This window comes from Hylaeus anthracinus, unplaced genomic scaffold (genome assembly GCF_026225885.1).
Source record: "Hylaeus anthracinus isolate JK02 unplaced genomic scaffold, UHH_iyHylAnth1.0_haploid 4, whole genome shotgun sequence".
NCBI lineage: Eukaryota > Metazoa > Arthropoda > Insecta > Hymenoptera > Colletidae > Hylaeus > Hylaeus anthracinus.
Window position 1 is genome coordinate 14852570 of NW_026535289.1, and position 21274 is coordinate 14873843.

The following is a 21274-nucleotide window of genomic DNA, read 5'->3' on the forward strand; positions in this document are numbered from 1 at the left end:
GCGCTGTAGTTTTGTTTTTTATTCAACCCTACTAGAGTTTCCAAATTTTTTTTAGCAACATTTCATTAAACCCACTGACAAGTACATACAACTTTGTTTACGAAAAGCGCCCTCTTCGCTTGACGTAAACATTGTTTACAAGCGTAATGTTTTGACAAGTTCTGAGAATAGTGACAGAAAAAAGTAAATTAAATAAATGTTTTAAGACTAAAAATGGTTACGGTTACGAAGAAGCTTCGCGTGTGCTCATTTACAATAAATGAAATGGTTTTAAGGTTATAAAGATTTTCGTAGAATTAAACTTTGATACCTTTTAACCTATCCGTTTCATTGAATCATTTATTAATACATCGTAAATTTTTCTTTTTCGTATATTTTAATCGTATAAGTTTGTTCGTGTGATGACTACAATGCCCAATTTTACTCCAGAAATTGCGAAAGGTATTTAAAATGTTTGGCAAAGTATTTATAACTATTTGTATGGGTACTTCGTTGATATAAAAAAATTCATGTAACAATATTTTTCAGCTATTTTGACCGATGTTCTGACAGCATTAAATACTCCAGAAAATGTTCAGAAACTCACAGAGGCAAAGGAGAATTCTGGTAACGAAATGCTCAAAATGATGCAGTTTGTTTTTCCAATTGTAGTGCAGATCCAAATGGATGTTATTAAAAATTATGGATTTCCAGAGGGACGAGAAGGTGTAATATTTTCTTTTCGATAATTGAATTTACGTACAATAGGGTTTTCTTCATGGATATTTTATTCTTTATTTTTCTTAAATATAGGTACAGTTCAATTTGCCCAATTACTCAGAACTTTAGAAAGAGAAGACCCTGAAATAGCACAATTACATAGTCAAGTTCACTCATATTTTCTCCCACCAGTTACTATAAGTTCCTCGACTGAAGCATCGCTTTAAAATAAAATGATTTACATGTAATGGCAATTTGCTTTTTCCTTAACTTTTTCCTCCATTTAATATAGTAAGAGACATACTAATTTTCACACTCGATTTAAAATAATCTTCAATTATTTTTCTCAAAAATTTCTTGAATCTCAGAAACATTAATTTTAATCGAAAAATATTAATTATCAATTGTAATATATTCTAGAAGAAAGATATACAAGGGACTTCAAATTAAATATTTAATCAGAAAAATTAAAAATTTTTACATTTATTTGTATAATAATAATAATAATAATAATAATAATATAATAATAATAATATAATCTACTAAAATATATAATATTCATTCATAAATGTCCTTTGAATTTTTTCTGCACTTACACCAACTCTAAAAACTAAACAGTGTTCCATTGTTCGCGTAAAAATGAAGCGTGTGCATCACACCGTTAACATGCAGAAGAGTAACAATTATTCGTTTTCGTATGTTAAAAATACATATTTGCAAGATACAAATAACAAGTGTAAACGACTAACAAATCGAAGAAAAAGATCGTAGACGTTAAATTGCACATTTAGCAGATACGATGACTAAGTATCGTGGCTTCCCTATAAAAAGCAGTGAATGCAGATCATTGTACGTCGGTGTACATCATTTTGCGTGTATCAAAGTGACTTCCCACCCTTACTGCTTAACTTCATATTTTCGCGAACATCTGGATAAATACATATTAAATATACAATTTCAATCATATAAGCAAGTATGTTGAAAATGCATAAAGAAACAAATTAATTTAATGAAGAATAATACAATGGAATTATTTAAGCGATATTTACTTATAACAGAAATTTAAATCGCGTACAATTCATGTATGATTCACTTAGGACAAGCAGGCAAATACAGTTCCCCTTTGCCAATCGTTGAATCCACGAAACTGTTTTCTCGTATAAAAATTGTAAAATGCGTTAATAGTTTTAAAAACGAAATGCTGAGTTGGTATCGACACTACCTTGGAAAGTAGTTCATTAAAAACGTTACTAATAAATACATATTTTGATTATCGACTACCATCGTTAAGAAAGACGAACATCATACCGGTGTTCATGGAGTGGTCATTGATAGTCTCACTCGCTCGAATGTGAAAAGTATGGATGTAAAATAACGAACTCAGCAATGTCCCCCCCCCCCCATACTCCCTCCCCCCCAAAAAAACCGGGGAAACAACGCGTAAGATGTTAGAAAACACTTTCAGGCTTCGTTAGAATATTCTACTATATCGACTATAGATGGACAAAAGAGACTTGACAATTGGGGAACGATATGCTGTAACATATTTACAATTTTTTTTTTGTTTTGTTTTGTTTGTTTCTTTATATAAATCAAGGTACAATTGTAAATTGTTTCGCGTACAACGAAAGCTAATGCTCTTCACATAATCCTCCTAAGATCATGTTGGTTCGTTAAATCTTACAGTCGGATACCCCGGTTTGCCTGGAAAAGTGTTCACCGAAAATTCATAGAATTCTCAATTTCTCGCGTAAACCAACACAACCTATAGCATCGATAACGACCTTCCGTAAAATCATAAGAACGCTCCGAGTTAATTCAACAGCGACTTTTCACCGATAGGAAAATGCATATCAGCTACGTCTATGTTTCATTCTCTGCAGTGCATGAAGCCTATGCGAGTAACATTGAACAGTCGCCCGAAACCAAATACGTAAAATTTCATAACTAAATTCGGCTCGTACGTATTGCGTGTGTACTTAAACGGTATCCAAAGATGACGATATTACTTCTGGCAACTGCGATACTGCCTTTAACTGTTTCGTCCGCAAGTACTCCGAGGTGTTACTAAACCCAGTAAATCATTAGCAAACGACAGATCGTATTACTAACACACGCATCTCTTTCAACAAGATGAGTATTAGCCACATCGTTACCGATCGTTTCGATTAAAAGGCATGCCATGTCGCGAATATTTATACGAACCGCGATCGATACGCGTCACATAAAGCGTATAACTTAAACCGACGAACCCTGTTCGATATAATATACTTTTGCAAATCACGATTACAGTCTCACGATCTCGTTAGCCGTAGAAAAACACGTATATAAATAGATGGACAAAGAAACTGATTCTGACGCCAACCGTTACTTCGCTTCACGTTATTCCTGTATAGCCCACGGAAAATATCGTTCAATGACCTATTCTATTACCAAATCGAGTCGCACTTAAAAAATATACTATATATGAAAAAGGTGCTTATAAAATCTAGTTATACCTTGGGAGCGCGTAAGCGATTTACATCCTTTTATGTCACTTCATTTCGCATCTTGTGTATAACCTTTTCTCGAGTTAGTTCCCTTATTCATTCATCGTTACGCGATAAAAATACAAGCGATTCAATCATAACGGACACAAACACTTTTGCCCAATAAACAGCAAAAGAAATGAATATTTAGTGGATTTTAAAGGAATATTACTACGTAGAAATAAATGTCGATGTTAGCGGTATCCTTTGGAAACTTCAATTATCAGTTCAGGCGAATTAAATGAAACAAATCGGTGTATTTCATTCCTCCACGCTTCTGTTTTTCATTAATTAAGACCAGAGAGATCGGTTATCGCTCTAATTAATCGTAAAAGAGGACAACTGTTACTTTCAAATGTTAAAACGGATGTTTTCCGAATACTTTATTTTTGTAGGACGTTTCGTCTGTCATTTGTATGTGTCATTTATATCTCGAAATAAAGGTAGTTCGTAGCGAGCAAGAAACTTATACCGTACAGGGTTACCGCTAAAAAACCTCGAATACTTTTTAGACGACAGTGCTCCGGATATTTTAACCGACGCCTTCGACAATTATATCATCAAGCTACGAGAGGAACGGATTCGCTGTAGTAGTTGTATTCGCTGCCCAAGGATCCTGTCGAATCTGATTGATCGTAGGACGAGGTGGTGCTGTTGCCGTCGCAAATGGATTTGCTGAATATGACACGGGTGCTGTAAATTTTTATGAGTATCAATTTATATGTTCAAGACCTATTCCTATACCGAACGTTATGCTGCAATTGGAAATGTAGCAACAGAAATTGTGAAAAGTAAACAACCAATTTCACTGCAAATAAAATAACAAATAAGAAAATTAACAAATTATACGTGTATGTAGGTTAGTGTTGTTCTTAGCTGTACATGATTGAAATTCCCATCCCTTGGAATGATTCCAACGTATAAGAATTATTACCTGTATAATACGAGAATCGTATTTGTGATTGTCAAGTCAAACAAAAAATTTCAATCATTTATAACTGGGGAATAACCTGATACGCATGGCCAGGCTTCGTCAGGCAGATTCGGGAAAAGATTTACGGAAAAAAAAAATATATAATTTCGATACTTTCATCGAATATAATAGTTGAACCATGCATTCATGCAGTATGGCTAATCACTCTGTAGATACTCACGAATTTATTTCCAATGAAATGCTATTTTTCAGACAGAATGCGTTACAAAAGGAAACATCGTATTAACCGTTTACACGCGACAAATTTCGTAGACTTAATCTTTGGGAATTATTTAGGATATATCTAAGTTTGAGCTTCAAATGATACGTTACCTGTAGGCGTAGGTGACGCAGGCTTGGTTGTAGAAGTACTGACAAGATTATCAAGATTGACCAGGGCGGAGTTCTCTCCGAGAAACGACTGCGGCGTTTTCTTAATAGCTCCTGTACTAATAGGAAGATTTTCGGCCATACCTCCCAGATCAAACGGGTCCGGTGACAGTGCACTTCCTGCAACCCCGCAAACAATGATACATCGATACGTTTTAGCGTTACAACGAATAGCAACGACAAAGTCGCTAATATATACCGTTATTTGCTGGCTGTGGACTAGATCCGAGCTTATTTCTGTTAGTAATTACGTCAAATTCGTCTAGGTCGCTCAATGGACTGGTCGCAGAATTGTTGTTCGGATTTCCTGCTGAGAAGTTGTTAAAACTAGGCCCAGTCCCATTGAAACCATTGCTAGTAGGGTTGAAAGTAGCGCTCGAAGTTGTAGGCAAATTGAAGCCTATGTTCTGCGGAGACTGCGCAGCGAAACCGATATTCTGCGTTAAGGTAGGATTGCTGAAAGACGGAGATCCGGATGTTAAACCTTCTCGTCCAGTCTGGAAAATGTTGGAATAATTAAATTAATTTAATATAAATGTAAAAATGTACAAGTGTTCTTCCGAATCGATAAATAAACCTCACCTGCTTTTTGCATGGATCGGTTTCAGCGTTAGGCGCTACCAGTGCCCAAGGATCTGCCGAAGGTGGAGATGTAACTGGCACAGGCGACGGTGCAGGTGCTCGCCATGGATCGATCGCAGCAGCTGAAATTAAATTACGCGATTAACCAGGATAACACCGAAGATAATATTTCATACGAAGTATTATTTAACAAGGTTTATTACTTGGTCTTTGCGGTGGAGCAGGAGTCCATGGATCTACTACGGGCGACGTACTGCTGGTTGTGGGAACACTCCATGGATCATTCTGTTGCTGCAAAATAAGAGTCAGTGGGTGAGTTTCTACTATATCCTTCATAAATTTTTTAAGTACAATCGCGCAGTGCTTTATCATTTTTTTTTTCTTGTATTAATCAAACATACCTGGTACACATAAAACTGAGATAAGTCCAAAGACTGTTGAGCAATATGCAAAGGGTACGCAATATCGTATTATCATGCAATTAACAAATGTGCAATTAACACATCACGCCTAATTTATGATTACATACCTGTGGTCTGGGGGAAGGTGCCGTAATCGGTACACCCCAAGGATCAGTTTGTACAGTAGATCCACTTGCTTCTCCTCCCAAGTTTACATCCAACAAATCTAGTACATGACTTTGTTTCTCAGATTGCGGGGCTCTGTAATTCGTATGCATTTTTAGCTGAGATTCGGAACATGATACAACTTAGGTATCGTTTGTTAATAATTGTAAAATATGAAACTTATAGTGAGCACTAACTTAAAATCCTGCTGACTTTGACTGAGGGCTAACTGCAATCTAACGTCGTCGCTGCGTCTTCTTTGTTCTTCTTGCTCTGCCTCCTCCCTAGACATTGCCAGAGCTAACTGTAGCTGCAATTCCTCTTCCCCCACTGTTTGTGGCCTCGCAGCTTCCAATTCAGCTAATCCAAACGAACAAATCGTAATTAATCATATTTAATATAATACGTGAAATTATAATAGATAGACATTTAATGAACGTTTACTTGCACGTCTAGCTGTAGATTCAGACCCTAGGCGGCATGGTTCCCAATCCTGGAACTATATAATTTGTTAAGGACAGAAGTATGAGACGCATTTGTTATTAATTCTAATAGCACTTACATCACTGCTCACAGGTGACATAGTATCTAACCCATCACTCCCGAATCCGCTAACGGATTGTGCGAATCGTTCCTTTGCTTTTAGTGCTCTAGCTCTTTCGTTCCTTAATCTTTCATCGTCTTTTAATAAGGCCACTAGTTGCTTTGCTTTCTCTCGTACTTTCACTCCCTGATCCTTAGATCCCTCCATATATTGGAAATCTAACGTAATTAAAAATAAATATCATTTATAGACTGCAGAAATTTTATAATAAACTTTATACGACGATAATGTAAAGCTACGTACCTTTTAGAGTTTGGATGGCAAAAATATTCTCTTTACATTGCTGTGCAACTTTTTCCGATCCAGTTTTAATGAGATATTCTAGGAGAACTAAAGCTTTGTACACGTGCCGCCAATTTTTACCGTGATCGTTCAATCTCTTCCACAACATTTGCATAATTTCGGTAAAAGCCACGACATTGTATGTCAAATCAGCAATTTCTGCCATAAGTGTGGTGCTTGGGCCCCAAGAATCATTGCTAGTGGCTTTCCGTACAGCTTTCTGTTTATATAAGAAAATTTTATTTTAGATCTACAGAATAAATATAAAAAGTAAACATTAAACGCTAAAATCAATTACCTGTGCATTGCTGTAGTTGTGGGCAAGATTAACGATGTCTCGCCTAATACCTGCCAAATTCACCTGCATCACGTCTTGACCTTGTCTTCTCATCTAAAAGATTACCACTGTATATTACAAGCAGGTAGTAACATTCCTATTCCTTTTAGAAGCCCATACTTATCATCGCACACGTTCGAGTTTATGTTAATTAAATTTGATGCACACTATCACTTTGCAATGCAATTCAAATACAAGTCCAATTATATATTTACTCAGAGAAAAAAAATCAATCAAAATAAAGAGTAGTAATAAATATGGGCAACCATTTCATACCAAAGCCATGCACCTAAATATACATTAGTAAGTAAGCAGGAAACTCATAAATATTTTATAATAGTCTACTTTTACTAAATCAATGCATTACTTCTATATCTCATTTGGTTAGTGTAAGAAGTAAGATGAATGAAAGTAGCTAAAGTAAAAGTGCAATTGGTTGAAAGTAAAGAAATCCCACTTATAATAATATTCTTTTATCATACAATGGTATTATTGCATTATTTGGAAATTAAAATTTTGTATGCCAAAATAAAATGTAATTACTTCTGCTATGGAATACACAATGTTTCAAAGTGGAATAATTTCTTTTGAGATGTGCCTATGTATAAGCTCCAGGTAACAAGTATCAGTGCATTTAACATCACATAGAATTTAAATTCATTTGAAAGTTGTAAATTATATTATGACAACAATATTTTCTTAGGAGAAAATTCTTTTTTCAATAACCTGCCAAGGTTCTTAATAATAAATATTTCTAATTTCTCTAGAAATAACTTAACGTTAAATATTTGAAAATAACATTTGTTGCAATACTGACTTGCATAATGTGCACAACTTATTGTTATTTTATAATTTTGCAAAAATAAAATACGAATGAATCGAGGTATGTGCAAAAATTTTATTACTAAAAACTATAATTCATGTATCTTTTTATATATACAGGATGCTATATCATTACAATTAAATTTAAATTGTAAAAACATATTTAAAGGTTTTTCAAATGACAAAATTATATATTTTAAAAACTTTTACTATTTGAAAATGTAACTGCTAGCAACACCCTGTATACTATTTAACGTGTCTTGCAAAACATTTATCTACATCATTTATTTTTCAAACATTTTCTAACAATGTCATTGATTAGTAAAGTAATAACATTTGTTATTTTGTTGACCATGGCCAGTTATAAAATTTACCTTCTGCATTGCCATTGTTGGCATATGAAATACCGCTGGCGTCGTCGATGAAGCTACTTCTTGTCCACAAATATAGAAAATTCCCAAACACTCTTCGAATCAGAATAAAATCCTAAACTATTAGACGGTACAGTGAATAAGTAAGAAACATTTGTTACATTTACCTGTCAACGATGAATGAATTTTTATTTAATGTACAAATGATGATATAATTAACTGAGAATATCTTACATATAACTTTGATAATCTTGGTAATTATTATGCAAATAAATATTGCACAGAATACTGCATAATTGTTCTTTCATTGGCCCGATGCAATCAACAATGTTACAAATTATATGGTGTATATCAAAGATATGTAACATTTAAAATATACTTAAAAAATAAATAGGCACAACTCATGTTTCATTAATATATAAAGTACACTATTAGTTTAGCTGTGAGTACCTGTTTTAAATTACTATGTACAGGGCATTCGACTGATGTCTTACAAAATATTGGCTTAAAAATGATAATAACATTTTCCTCTATAAGTTAATGGAAGTACAATCATTTATTACTACTAATTGTATAGAAGATATATAAACAATATATCAGGTACACAATGCATTTAAAATACATATTCGCACACATAGAGGAAAATGTTACCATCCACAAAAGTCTATAATGTGTAGTTATAAATTTTATTTTGTGAAAAGCAACTTTGTAAAAAGGAAACACAACAAGATTAAGATGCTACAAATTTATTGAATTCTTGTTTATGTAAATGTATTGAGAAATCAAAGTTGCAGTTTTTGTGCAATATTATGCTTATATTCGCCTATACAGTAACTATAAAAATTATTTAAATTTAAATTATTCGAAGGACAAAAAGTACTGGATTAATTATTGAAACTACTTTTATTCATGATAGAACCTATTGCAAGCATTTTAACAAAGGAAACTTAAACACAAAACAAAGAAGAAGACCAAGAACTTTTATCATCAAAGAAAAAGAGTTTGAACCAAACTACTATCTCAAAAATCAATAGGCAGCATGCGATAATAAGAAAAAAACGCAATTACTTACATTGATAAAAATGGAGGAGTCAAATTTGTCTTGAAGAAAGCCTTGTTATTAAACTGGAAAGTCAAAAGGAGACCTTTGTTATCTATCAGTTAATACTACTATGTATGTATCTTATCTTATCGTGATAAACATGCGATGTAGATTTATATTTAAAAAATATGAATGATCTATACAAGATGTGCTGAAATTAACTGATATAGATGATTTGTATTTTGCACTATATGCACACAAAGTTTAGCTTATCAATTTTAGTATATCCTGTGTATAATTATGTAATTTAATTTGAGCAGTTTACTCCATAACAACAACAACATTATATTTAAGTGTATTGCAATTATTAGTTCACTTATTACAATTTGCAATATCTACTTATGTTAGATTAATTTAGATTGCTAGATTTCAATGGAATAGGTTCTGCATACTTAACAACTTTGTCCTTGACATTGCTGAACAACTGTGAGAGATAATATACCCACACATACGATAATCATTCTGTTTCATGTTTTAGAGTAAATATATTATATATATAAATGATTTTATTATCGCGCATCACGTTTTTTTGTTTAAAATAAATTAACATTACTTCTAGACCATCAATTTATTTTAGTTTACGTTTTTAATAAACGGTACAACAAAACAGTTGTTTATACATTAAAGCTGCTCAGAGTTACTATTGTATGGTTTCTTCAAGGTAGTTAAATGGCATTATACCGATAAATGACCGTGAAACTATCGATCACTGTTTTGTATTTTCATTAATTTTCTATTCGATAAATTAAGAACGAACGACCACGAGAACCAAAAATTTCATTAGAAACAAGATTACACGTACGCGATATATCATCGAATTAAAAAGATTCCAAGCGTCGCAACGATGTTATTTTCACCCCGACGTTATTATTAACCTTAAATGATCAACGTGACAGCTCAGCACATTTTTTCTGAAAATCACGCGGATCATTTCCTCGCCACACGTGAAAACAACTTCTCGCTACGTTACTTCCTGGTATCGTTCGAAAGTTTGAACCGAGTAGAGCGTCAACATACTTGTACGCTTCAATGACACTCGTACGCCATATAAATACAAAACGGTGATTTCTTTTAAGGGATTCGAAGGAACAAAGAGTTTTGATATCTACACGTTCCATATATCGTACACCCTTTTAGATATTAACCAACACAATGGGTGGGCACACACTGCTTAGCTACTCGGCTAGCCCATGAAAATACGTGATATGTCAATTTCGAAACTCTCTACCTATGCTTTCTCATGCTCGGGCGTGACTTCCGCGAACCTGCACTTTTTTTCGAGTCTGTCTCGAGGCACAATCAATCGTGTAGATTACGAAAGAAGCCGAGTTAACGAAGGAAAAACGTGTCACGAACGGAATATGTACGTGGGATATCGTTCTCTCAAAACGGAATCGAGCTTGCACTTTTATCTTACGGACTGTACCACTCGTAGTTTGCGTACCAACTAAACGTTACTCGTTCCCGTTAATTTATTCCACACGATTTAACGGGAAACGTTCTACTCACCGTGGCGTGTACTAGAAATTTAATGCACTAATTTTCCAACCGAAACAAGGAACAAAATAACATAAAACACCTATGACAAGTCCATTCACAGGCACTGACGAATTAGGAGCTACGAGGCAAGATGGCGCTGAAAAATATTTCCTTCTCCTTCGTTTCGCCGTCTGCGGTGTAGCCGTCGAATATTTAACATTCGGCTTTGTTTCGTGGGATCGGGGGATGAATTCGAGGCCGTTCGTTCACTATCGTACGTTCCCCTATTCCACGGATAGGTTCAGCTACTAACGTACTACGTGATTTTTTTTCTTTTTTTTTTTTTTATCGAAACAAGGAATTTGTCAATGAAGGGTTGTCTCTCTTTATGTAATCTTCGGGCGCGTTCACAAGCGCGTAAGATTCTACACGCAGTTGTCATTCCTGAGGATAAAGGGTGTCCTGAAAGCTGGGTGTACTTTGTAGAATTTTATTTATCGTTCGAAGTCGAGGGGATTTTGAGCGTCGTTCGTGTTTCTGTTCGAACAAGGTCTAAACGTCCGAGATTCTAAACTTTAAAGTATGAAACAATATAAAGTATATGATTTTACGAAAATAAATAGAGATCTGTGAGACACCCTATGAACTGGGAATAGAAGGTTCGTTGAAAACGCAGAGTAGGTTTGATGTTTTTCGGCAGGTATGAAAATAGAACGCACTTGTTGGAGGTAAATTTCATACGCACACGCCATCATAAGAGTTTTCAGCTTTCAATTGTTGACTGACGGTTCTGTTTTCAAGCCAAGATCGTTGGTCTCGTCGATGTTGTCGTTTTAATAAATGAAACGAAATTGGAGAAGATCCGAAAACGTTTAATCGTTTTATACGATTTTCGTCTACATGTTTGTCGAAATATACGTGAAAACGAAGTAGGTTAGGATAAGCGAACGTCAGCGTTACAATATAACCTCTATTGTTTTCATTCGAATGAAAATTAGCGTTACCGCACCATAAATATTTTCCTGCGAAGAGGATCGTTCTTTGAAGACAAGATGAATGTGAGACTTTTAAAAGATCCTGCTACTGTGAGTAGCCGAATATTTGTGGGTCATTTGCAAACCGATGATATGACCAAACACGAATTGGAGGAACATTTTGCAAAATATGGAACTGTTGTCGGTTCTGCGATAAACCGAGGTTTCGGTTTTGTCCAATTCGAGGAAGAACAGTCTGCACAGAAAGCTATTCAAAATGAGAACGGTGCGATGTTCAAAGGCAGAAGAATGGGTATTTTCATTTATTTTTCATATATAATTTCATGCACTCTCCGATTCTCAATTATTAATTTAAATGTGTCGATTAATCATAAATATTATATAAGTACGCATTAGGATCCTATCTTACTTATTTTTTTTAATTAGATGTTAGACCAGCAAAAAAGGATAATCAGTCTGGTGGAGGAGGAGGGGGGAAGCTGCAAGCAGGACTTAACAATCAATTTAATTCCAATGCTAATCATTTTAATACTGGAAATGATTCTTTCAATACCGGGAATCAAAGCTTTGGAGGAAATTCAAGTTTCGCTCCGAATCAAAGTTTTGGTTGTGATTTACAGTTAAACGATAGCCAGAAAGGAAATAATATGCAGAATAGAGGTGGTGTAAACGATCAGTTTGGTGATGGAAATCAGAACAGAGATAATAATCAAGTCGGAAATCAAAATCGAAACAATGGAAACGATCAATTTAATAACATGATGCAAAATAAAGGGAACAATCAGTTTACTCCAGGTAATCAGAATAGAGGCGGTAATCAATTTGGATTGGGTGGAAATCAAAACAGGCCTGGTGGAAATCAGAATCGCAACACAAATAATCAGAACACTCACAATCAAAGTGGTATTGGGGGAGGGGGAGCGAACAGTGGCGGGGTTGGTCGACCAAGAGGCGTTAGGGGTGGAAAAAATCGTAATAAAAATAGAGACGGTTCGGCTGGGAACAACTTCAGAGATCGTAGTCCTATTAACAGAGGTGGTCGTTTGGACGATAAAGGTGGACGGGATTGGGATCACAAGCAAGGCGATAGATTAAGAAACGATAACTTTGTCAGAGATACATTTAGCGACAATAGCAACCGTTTTGATAGTTTCAAGCCTACCGCTGCACCTAGAGATATGAACATGAGTTTTAAGTAAGCGGAACTATTAATATTTTGCGATCACTCGTATTATTTGAATCTAGCGTTACGTACTTATTTGTTTTTCAGCAACACAAGCACATCGAACGAGTATTCGAATGCAGCAACCGAAAAGAATGATTGTGAAATCATTGTTGTTAATAAAGCATTAACGTACGTATGACAGTAATAAATTTCCTGACGATCGACGAATATTTTTGTAACTTATGTTTGTCAAATTAGGGAGTATGCGGAAAGTATTGAGGCGCGATTAAAAAAAATTGGATTAACGGTAGATTTGCTATTTCCAAACGAAGATGTACTTCTAAGTAGAGTTCTAGGGAACATAGCAAGTCGTGGATGTTTGTATGCAGTAGTAGTAACGCCTATCAATCAAGAGCATCATTCCCTAACGCTAAATATCCTTCACGGTTTACCGCAAGGTACGTGGCTTAACGATGTTACAAAGACTTAGCAATTTTTGACGTTAATGGAATTTTATCTTTTTGGACAGAACACAGAAATATGCTCGTTGACGACGCTATTAATTTAATATCACGCGATTTCTCTAATTACAAAGCTGGCGGACGATCGGTCCCAGTGAACACACCGTTCGCGAACGAACGGCATCCCGATGCCATTCAAGTTCTTTTAAATATGTTGGCCGATAACCATCAATTAACAGTACTGCAGTACGAGCGTATCATAAAGTATCTTGAAATGAAACGCGAAGAACAAGTGCAAGTGGAATTGGGAGACGTAAAAGATTTACCAACGACGACTACGACGATAGCGGTTAGCGATCCGAAACAAGCTGAATTACAGTCCAGGATACTTAATATTCTGAACAGTAATAAAACAAGTTCGTCCGCGCCAGCACCTAGTCCAGTGCCAGCACCAACTGCAGCACCAGTTCCGGTCCCACCAGCTACTTGGGGATCAGGTAAAAACTATAAAGCTTCACTACTCATGTTTGATCCGAATGCGTATGACATGAAATGTTCAAAAAATTTATATGAAATATCTATTCTTGTAACATGGTTAATAAATCAGGAGAGCATAAATATCGTAGCAACATGTCTACAGTGGATTTTGCTTTTACAAATATCGAGATCATGATAAATTGCATTAATAGGGGAAGGAAAAAATATGCGCACTGTAAGTGTAGCATTTTTATTTTTTTCTTGACGTTCCGTGTAACATTTGTGTATTGTAATTGTGACGATTACATCCATTTATTGTAGAAATACCACTATTGGTTTATTCGTTGCGCGGAAAGAGCCGAGTCGAAGATGTAGAACTTCTCTAACGCGAACAAAATTCGAGACCTGTTGCACTGTTTTGCATTTTTAGAAAGGTCGTCGCAGGTGTATCTTACGGATATTGGATCACTTGTTTGTTACGTTTCATATCGGATTTGTTTGTGTTCCTCGCGAACACTTCCGGCGAAGACGAAATTTCTTTTAAGTCGTGTATCGAAATTTCTAACGAAGTTTCCAAATAATTTGACGGTTAAAAAAGATAACGCGGGTTCCGCGTAAAATTTTTTAATAGATTCAGGTAAAATTAGAACGTAATATTGATCAAAAATATCGATCGTAAACGAACTTCGTACGCTTTGGGTTCCTTTTTTTTTTCTTTTTTTTTTTTTAATAAAGTTCGCCGCGCGTGTAGTGCTACTGTGCCTGTTTCCTCATGATGCTGCGATCAAAGCGAACGAACTTCGAATATATTTATTGCTGGTGTTACAACCGCTAACTACATGAGACATCATGTTATGCCAGCAGCATCAACTGCCGCATCAGCGCCCACGACTACTACTACTACCGGAGTTTCACCGTCACCTCTACTAAACGATCCAACAGTTCAAAAGGCACTTGACAGTCTATTGCAAGGCAATTTGCTCAAAAGCATCGGCGATCAACAACCGGCCACGACTACGACACCTCTGTTTGCCGCTTTTTCGAATATCGGCCGATTTTAATTAATCTCATTGTTTTTATCATGTTCGTTTCATCTGGCAAGAAATTCCATTTCATTTCACTTCATTCGATGAAGTGAAAATTCGATGACGATGTTCGGTAGAAAATCAGAATGTTAGCAAACTCCGAGTTGACGGCAAGTGATTTTGATATTTGTCTCTGGTGAAGTGTTAGCATACTTTCGCGTGCATAAAGTAACACTTTTGAACACAGGATTCAACGGTTTGTAAGATGTTCTATAGATATTATTTGTATGATTCACAATGATAGGTATACATTGATATTTGTCTATACGTTTGTTCGATCCTTTCATTCCTAGGATAGAAATATTTTAGCATACTATATACAGTATAGTAATTTAAAGAGGAGAAACGAAATGTTGGATGCATATCCAATACTTTTCGAGTGTGAGCTTTATGCTTCTTTTATCCCTTTGCTACCAATTATGATAAAGTTAATCAAGCTTTGGATGCACCTTGGATATTAAGAACCAAGTTTAAAGTATAGTTACATACTGTATTTTATTAGAGCCTGAATAGTTTGTTGCAATGACAAGTATTTCAATATGTAATATATTTACTTAGTAATCGACAATTTAGTTAAATATTTCCATCATTTACTGGAATTGTACGTTATTCTTATCTTAGTATGTAGAATTTATTACATTATTGTTTCAATGAATTGCAACAGTTGTTTCTATCACTTTTATAGTCTTTATTAATCTCATAAAGTTATACCACTCATGATTACAATGTCTGACTTCAACAGAGATTAGGGAAAAACAATTTGGGTAATTTATAAGCTCTGTAAACTTTGTCTGATGTAAAAATATAATATATATATTATATATATATGCAAAACATTTTATGTTTGTAATAAATTATATAATACGTATATAATATTAAGTTCTCTTTTGCATTATTGAAAATGCACATATATGGGTACAGATTGTCTTTTATTTTTTTTTTTTTTAAAGTAGAGGGAGTAAATGAATTTATTACACGTGTTACATATTTTTCAAATCTTGTATTACCGCATAAAGTTTAATTAATTTTAATACCTATACAAGTATGTTACATGAGAGAAGGATTTAGATGAATATCATGTATAACTTCAATAAAATGTTTTAGGAATACCTTATGTCTTTTATTTACGTGGCGCCAACGTTGATGCCTCTTTCTCATGGATCTAGAAGGAAGAAAATATACATCTATAGAATGGAACTTGTACTTCGAATTCCTAATGCATTAATTTTTTTACATACCTTTTCAGCGCAGTGATTAATACATGTTTATTTTCATGAAGCAATGTAAGCTATGGATTTTGGAAGCAGTTTTATTACGTTAATAAGCAACAAATAAATCAGTGCACAAAGTGGTAGCATTTAAATAAAAGTGTTTCGCGGGATGTAATTAAGCATATCGTTAGGCATTGGCAGGTAAGCAAAGCTACATAAGTATAAATAAGCGTAAATATTTGTTAAGTTCACATCAAATTGAATTTACCTAAATAATAACTCTTCAGGTATTGTTCCGCGTGTACGATTTCTTCGCACGGCTGGGACACTTCTTTGTACAGTATACCAAGGACAGATTTTACAGCGTCTATGTCGTACATATTTTTTACCAATCTTTGTTTATAAGGTTTAAGTTTCTCTACGAGCTCCTTATTCTTGCAAATAGAACCAACGTGGTGTTGAAGAATCTCGTTGTACATCGGCCAGTCGGAGTCGCAAGCGGGACAATTGCATTCAAAGAAGTAGTCCTGCATTATTTTTTCTCTTCTTTCAGATCGTGGCATATGTGCATACGCCGCGCCGTAACCTGTGAATATTTGATCCCCAGGATTTATTGGTTCCAGAGCGCGGGTGATCATTGTCAATCCTTCGAAGTGACGGAACGTGTTTGGTGCACAAGAATGATTATACAAACTGTGCAGTATGTACAGACCCGAGCCTGTTTTTACTCCTGGTTCTTGTTGTACCTAGAAAATAAATTTAATTCAATGTAAAATCATTTTATTTGATTAAATCTTGTATAATCATCGTACATTTTATTCCGTGTTTCTTTAATAATCTATGTTATAGTTTTGTAACACGCACGGCCGTGTGGGGCTAGCCGCTCACCTTGGACAACGTTCATGGATATTTACTATATGCAATTAAAATAAAAAAATCAGAAATAAAACTCATTAGCTTCTAAAAGTAGGCTAAACGCTAGCTCCACAAGGCCATCGGTGTCTCGAACATATTACCGTGAAACAATTGGAAGACATTATAACACAGGCGCGAAACATGAGACTGCCACAGAATTTGAGATCAGAAACATTGCCAATGTCTTTTAATTGGTCCACTTCGTATTTCTTGCAGAAGAAATTAGTCTGCGTTGCTAACAGGATAGCACCAAGAGCTGAGATACACGCGAAAGCACTGAGACCAATGAGCGGTCTTGTTGACATATTTGTGGCGAGACTCAGAGCAGATCGTGCGCTATTACTATCCAATATACCATCGTCTGTAAATCCAGCAGTTCTGTCATCTACAACAAAGAAATCTTTTACAACATCTTTACATGCGTGGTACGTTATAATTCGATATTTCAATAAGTTTTCATATTTTGTAAATGTAAATTATATTATTGTTTCTGATTCTAGTCATAAAATCTGAGAGCTATTCTGTACCTGGATTGATCTCAGCTACTTTCATATCTTCCCGCAATTCTGCGATCTTCTCGCCTTTTGCTGTCACCATGATCAAAAATCTAACAATTTTGGTAAGCATGCGTACCTTGTCTTTGTCAATATTAAATAAATTTCCTAGAACTGCCAAAATCGGGCATTCTATTTGATGAGCCATTTCCCAGGACAATGTTCTGCATTTTTCCGAACAATATTGAGCCATCGGGCAATTCGTGCATGGAATTAAATTGTAACTTCTTGATAAACAATGGTGACAGTGCGTGTAATATCTGCAATTTGCAAAATCGTTATGCAACGATACGTATACCGATTTTGAAGAACATTTTACCTTTGCGTATACATGACATAAGCATACGGATCTTCAAAAGAAACTACATCCCCTGGCTTAAACTCTTTAGTAGCTCTTAAATGACGCCCGTATTTTTCCGAGAAAGAAATACTGACGCCGTCGCTAGCAGCAGGAGATTCTTTACTGGGGCCATAAGCTAACTTTAAAGAACCTTCGTCTGCTAGGTATCTTGGTTCTCTTTCTTTGTTACTCATAGGTGGTTCATCGCAGCCATTAATTGACTCTTGTTTATTTCCGTTAGCATTTACATCTTTGTTTATTTCTTTCTTACTTTCAGCATTTCCGTTTCGGTACCTCACAGTTACAGGCTGATCGGTAATTTTTTCAGATAAACACATACTCATCAACTTTTGCGTATCAATTGGATCGTCCTTTTGAATCTTCAATTTTTTTTTAATTTCTTCAACCGCCTTAGCGCCCCTCTCCTTCAAGTTTTTCCTTTTTTCTTCTGGATATCCAAGATTTAAAGCGGCATCGATATCGATTAAACACTGTTTATACATTTGTTTTCTATACAAAGCCGCTGATCTGTTAGCATGGGCGTAGGACATTAGTTCTTTGTCATTCGCATACGCTAAACTCATTGTGTAACATTTTATAGCTTCGTTATCATCGCCCATTACGAAATGTTGATTTCCTGTAATATTTTAAGCGTAATAATTTAACGAAACCTAGACTGAATTTTAATATCTGATCAATATCGATTACCTTCTTCCCGGAATCTGATAGAATCTTCTTCATTTTTCGTTTCGGGAACTAACGTCGGTAGCGGAGATTTGACCATGTTTTGCAAAATGTGGCCAACAAGTGCTTCGCATTCTTTTTGTAAACCATAACCCGCGTGTGACTTATTACCTTGTTTTAAAGTTAGTACCAATTCCCTTGCTGTGTCCATATCCATGTTAGTTATTCTTTTTGAAAACGATCTTTTGCAAAACAGTATTTTAGTTTATATATTCAATTGAAGATTGCTGATCGATTATTAAATGGATGTATAATAAAAACTAAAGGTACCTTGTTTAATGTTTTAAATGTACTTTTGATGCAGGTATATCGAGTATTTTCACTGACTGAGAACAGTATGATTATCACATACTTCTGGTACACTAGATAAGAAGATGTTGAGTGGACTGTGGTGAACTATGTACTGGCAGAAGCAAAACTGAGAGGTGAAACTAAAATTACCTCAAGTAGGATGATAGAGGGAAGCAGAAACTGTATGCCTGTGAAACCAAGCTTGTAATCATTCATTAACTTGTTAAAATATAAGTTATATAATGGACACAAAAGAGTACCCTAAATTTATTACAATTTCAATAATAAAAATCATTATTTTTATAATTATTAAGTTCTCTAAAAAATTGCAAAATTGCAATCTTTTTAATAAACGGATAGACTGTAATATGTTCTAATGTATTGTTCGAATCTTTTAGGATATCAATTATTTATTAGATATTTCATTTAAATTATCGTTATGTTTATCAAATACTTTTTGTAATATCGATTACGAGTAACATTATAATTAAAAAAATATGACAGGAATGTTTCTAGCAGTGTTAAAATAAACCGTAAATATACGTGTAACTTAAAGGTATTTAATGAATATAGATCTTAGAGGTAGTTTTTTTGAGTCATATTGCATGAGCACATTGTAATGAAAACAATTTGGCAAGGATCCAAATGTAATGGTATGGTTGCTATAGTCTTGAATTCAACCTTTAATCAAGCGAGTATATATATCAAGCAGTTCCTAATACTTGAATACTATTCAAATAAAGCTTAATGTATTAAATAATCATTGATAAATCTATGTTTATATTATTGTATAAATATAGAATTAATATTATAGGATGGTAATATTAAGAAAAATTTGTGGAAAAAGTGTAATAAGTTTATTAAGGGATTATCAAACAGTAACAATTAATTAATATAAACAAATACTAATGATCTCATGTGTGACAAATGATGTTAAATTGTTTATCTGTACATATTGTGAATAAAATCCATGTGTTATGTAAGTTAGGAAAAAATAATTATATAATAAGGTTAATCCAAGTTATATAAAAATAATGCGCGTATTTGATTAATCTTCTTCTGCTTCCAGATTTATGCGGCTACCAAATTTTGCATACAGTTGAGTTTTTAACTCGCTCATAATGTTCTTTAGATCGGCACATCTACTTTCTATATTTGTGATTTCCATTTTCTTTTTCTCTTTGATCTCGTCTAAGTAATTCTATAAATATAAAAGTCTTTACTTTATAAGTAGATAAACAACCAACATAGAATAGATTTAAATCTGCCATGCTAAAATGCAGAACTAAAGTTTCTCAATGTTAACAAGGTTACACAGAAATGATAACAAACCTGTGTTGTCTCCAAGTCTTTGTAAATGAAAACTTCGCCTATGTAATATGGTATTTTCGCGTCGTCGTCTAAAAGGACTATTTCATCACAGGCATCTTCCAAGTTTTTTAATTCATTCTATACAAAGAATAACAATGCACTTGTACGTAAAACTGAGCATGACCAAATAAGGGTAAGAGAAATCGGAATCGTTCATTTATACCTGTTTAACTTTCAACTCTTCTTTCAAATCTTCCATTTTTGCATTCTGTCTCGCAAATTTATTAATCTTCAGTTGATCGTCGTAAGTAATATAAACATCTGAATCCTGCAATGCGGTAGAGGTTAGATATGAATTTTAATACTTATGAACATAAATGAGAAAAGTAATTCGCAGGTCAAACTTGCCGATTGAAAGCCAGCTGGAACATTTTTTCGTGCCGACATGTTTACGTTCTTTTTTTATGTTTATATTCGCTTTATTAACAATTTCCGGAAAGATAGTACATTACGGGGGGGTGTGGGGTGGCAAATGGTAGTATCACCATCTCGCAGTGAAATATCGAACTAATTGCAGAGTTTGGTCAGCGCCTCTATCGAGAAAATGTTCAAGTTTGTTCTCGATTAATTCCTTTTTTTACAGTTAGATAGCGCTATTTTCATGCCGTTTACCGACATGATGGTAATGTACCAATAGGTGTCGGTAAATAACATGGAATTAGCGCCTTCTAGCTGTGACAGCTTCAACTATTCGAGGACAAACTTGAGCGTTTTTCCGATAGAGGCGCTGACCAAACTCCAAAATTAGTTCGGCCTTTTCACCGCGAGATGGCGACACCATTTCCCATAAATGAGTATCGTTTAAATTAATTCAATAAATACGAATAAATACAAACAAATACCATCAAAAATAGTGTTCTCCGTTGGAATAAATCGAATTGAGCGTCATGCGGTTGTTGTTCGCCCTTCCCCTTCTCTACTTCGAGAGGC

At 34.6% G+C, this 21274-nt stretch overlaps 5 protein-coding genes across 23 annotated transcripts in view; 2 read left to right on the plus strand and 3 right to left on the minus strand.

Annotated features, from left to right (window-relative positions):
• The window catches only part of LOC128895221 (protein C10), a 28813-nt gene extending 26712 nt beyond the window's left edge, over window positions 1–2101 (plus strand). For 3 of the 4 annotated variants that reach the window (XM_054157645.1, XM_054157646.1, XM_054157647.1), the window contains exons 3-4: window positions 529–705; window positions 793–2101. In XM_054157645.1, coding sequence (XP_054013620.1) covers window positions 529–705; window positions 793–926 — 311 coding nt within the window. In that variant the 3' untranslated portion in view covers window positions 927–2101. Of the gene's footprint in view, window positions 1–134; window positions 442–528; window positions 706–792 lie in introns of those variants that run through there. The other variant, XM_054157648.1, reaches the window with a different exon arrangement.
• LOC128895192 (epsin-2) lies at window positions 1166–10974 on the minus strand. 10 transcript variants are annotated; one of them, XM_054157576.1, is made up of 16 exons: window positions 10766–10907; window positions 9227–9279; window positions 8158–8274; window positions 6923–7015; window positions 6586–6844; window positions 6301–6500; window positions 6183–6237; window positions 5936–6098; window positions 5702–5834; window positions 5574–5606; window positions 5376–5463; window positions 5173–5294; window positions 4790–5087; window positions 4534–4710; window positions 4382–4402; window positions 3786–3920 (listed from the first exon to the last, which is right to left on the minus strand). In XM_054157576.1, exons 3-15 carry the CDS (start codon window positions 8179–8181, stop codon window positions 4386–4388), a joined length of 1662 nt encoding a protein of 553 aa, XP_054013551.1. In that variant the 5' UTR covers window positions 8182–8274; window positions 9227–9279; window positions 10766–10907; the 3' UTR covers window positions 3786–3920; window positions 4382–4385. The 10 variants fall into 10 exon arrangements, with proteins under 10 accessions (XP_054013543.1, XP_054013544.1, XP_054013542.1 ...); XM_054157568.1 differs by lacking the exon at window positions 4382–4402 and having other exon boundaries at window positions 1166–3920; window positions 8158–8249; XM_054157569.1 differs by lacking the exon at window positions 4382–4402 and having other exon boundaries at window positions 1166–3920; window positions 8158–8269.
• On the plus strand, window positions 5354–17400 carry LOC128895184 (nuclear receptor coactivator 5-like). 4 transcript variants are annotated; one of them, XM_054157547.1, is made up of 7 exons: window positions 5354–5484; window positions 11734–12022; window positions 12157–12925; window positions 13001–13084; window positions 13154–13353; window positions 13425–13853; window positions 14695–16027. In XM_054157547.1, exons 2-7 carry the CDS (start codon window positions 11788–11790, stop codon window positions 14892–14894), a joined length of 1917 nt encoding a protein of 638 aa, XP_054013522.1. In that variant the 5' UTR covers window positions 5354–5484; window positions 11734–11787; the 3' UTR covers window positions 14895–16027. The 4 variants fall into 4 exon arrangements, with proteins under 4 accessions (XP_054013522.1, XP_054013523.1, XP_054013520.1 ...); XM_054157548.1 differs by lacking the exons at window positions 5354–5484; window positions 14695–16027 and adding exons at window positions 11378–11463; window positions 17261–17400; XM_054157545.1 differs by lacking the exon at window positions 5354–5484 and adding an exon at window positions 11378–11463.
• On the minus strand, window positions 15906–19089 carry LOC128895186 (SET and MYND domain-containing protein 4-like). 4 transcript variants are annotated; one of them, XM_054157556.1, is made up of 8 exons: window positions 18953–19089; window positions 18647–18864; window positions 17918–18575; window positions 17572–17858; window positions 17146–17429; window positions 16398–16875; window positions 16157–16206; window positions 15906–16080 (listed from the first exon to the last, which is right to left on the minus strand). In XM_054157556.1, exons 2-7 carry the CDS (start codon window positions 18837–18839, stop codon window positions 16190–16192), a joined length of 1917 nt encoding a protein of 638 aa, XP_054013531.1. In that variant the 5' UTR covers window positions 18840–18864; window positions 18953–19089; the 3' UTR covers window positions 15906–16080; window positions 16157–16189. The 4 variants fall into 4 exon arrangements, with proteins under 4 accessions (XP_054013531.1, XP_054013532.1, XP_054013530.1 ...); XM_054157557.1 differs by lacking the exon at window positions 16157–16206; XM_054157555.1 differs by having other exon boundaries at window positions 15906–16206.
• A 718-nt stretch (window positions 19090–19807) lies between these two features.
• On the minus strand, window positions 19808–20831 carry LOC128895223 (prefoldin subunit 4). Its single transcript, XM_054157649.1, has 4 exons — window positions 20693–20831; window positions 20508–20612; window positions 20306–20422; window positions 19808–20174 (listed from the first exon to the last, which is right to left on the minus strand). The coding sequence occupies exons 1-4, from the start codon at window positions 20729–20731 to the stop codon at window positions 20022–20024; spliced, it is 414 nt and encodes a 137-aa protein (XP_054013624.1). The 5' UTR covers window positions 20732–20831; the 3' UTR covers window positions 19808–20021.
• Window positions 20832–21274: the final 443 nt, after the last annotated feature.

Coding starts and splice junctions, on each gene's coding strand:
- LOC128895192 (XM_054157568.1), bottom strand. CDS start 8,181: ATGCCAACAATGGCAATGCAGAAG. Junction 6,845..6,922: donor ACAACTACAGCAATGCACAG/GTAATTGATTTT, acceptor TTATATAAACAG/AAAGCTGTACGGAAAGCCAC. Junction 6,099..6,182: donor ATCTACAGCTAGACGTGCAA/GTAAACGTTCAT, acceptor CGTTTGGATTAG/CTGAATTGGAAGCTGCGAGG.
- LOC128895184 (XM_054157545.1), top strand. CDS start 11,422: ATGTTTTTCGGCAGGTATGAAAATAGAACGCACTTGTTGGAG. Junction 11,464..11,733: donor ATAGAACGCACTTGTTGGAG/GTAAATTTCATA, acceptor AATGAAAATTAG/CGTTACCGCACCATAAATAT. Junction 12,926..13,000: donor GATATGAACATGAGTTTTAA/GTAAGCGGAACT, acceptor TTTGTTTTTCAG/CAACACAAGCACATCGAACG.
- LOC128895186 (XM_054157554.1), bottom strand. CDS start 18,839: ATGGATATGGACACAGCAAGGGAATTGGTACTAACTTTAAAACAAGGT. Junction 18,576..18,646: donor TATCAGATTCCGGGAAGAAG/GTAATCGATATT, acceptor AAAATATTACAG/GAAATCAACATTTCGTAATG. Junction 17,430..17,571: donor AGTAGCTGAGATCAATCCAG/GTACAGAATAGC, acceptor TCTTTGTTGTAG/ATGACAGAACTGCTGGATTT.
- LOC128895223 (XM_054157649.1), bottom strand. CDS start 20,731: ATGTCGGCACGAAAAAATGTTCCAGCTGGCTTTCAATCG. Junction 20,613..20,692: donor TTCCAGCTGGCTTTCAATCG/GCAAGTTTGACC, acceptor ACCGCATTGCAG/GATTCAGATGTTTATATTAC. Junction 20,175..20,305: donor AAGACTTGGAGACAACACAG/GTTTGTTATCAT, acceptor TTATATTTATAG/AATTACTTAGACGAGATCAA.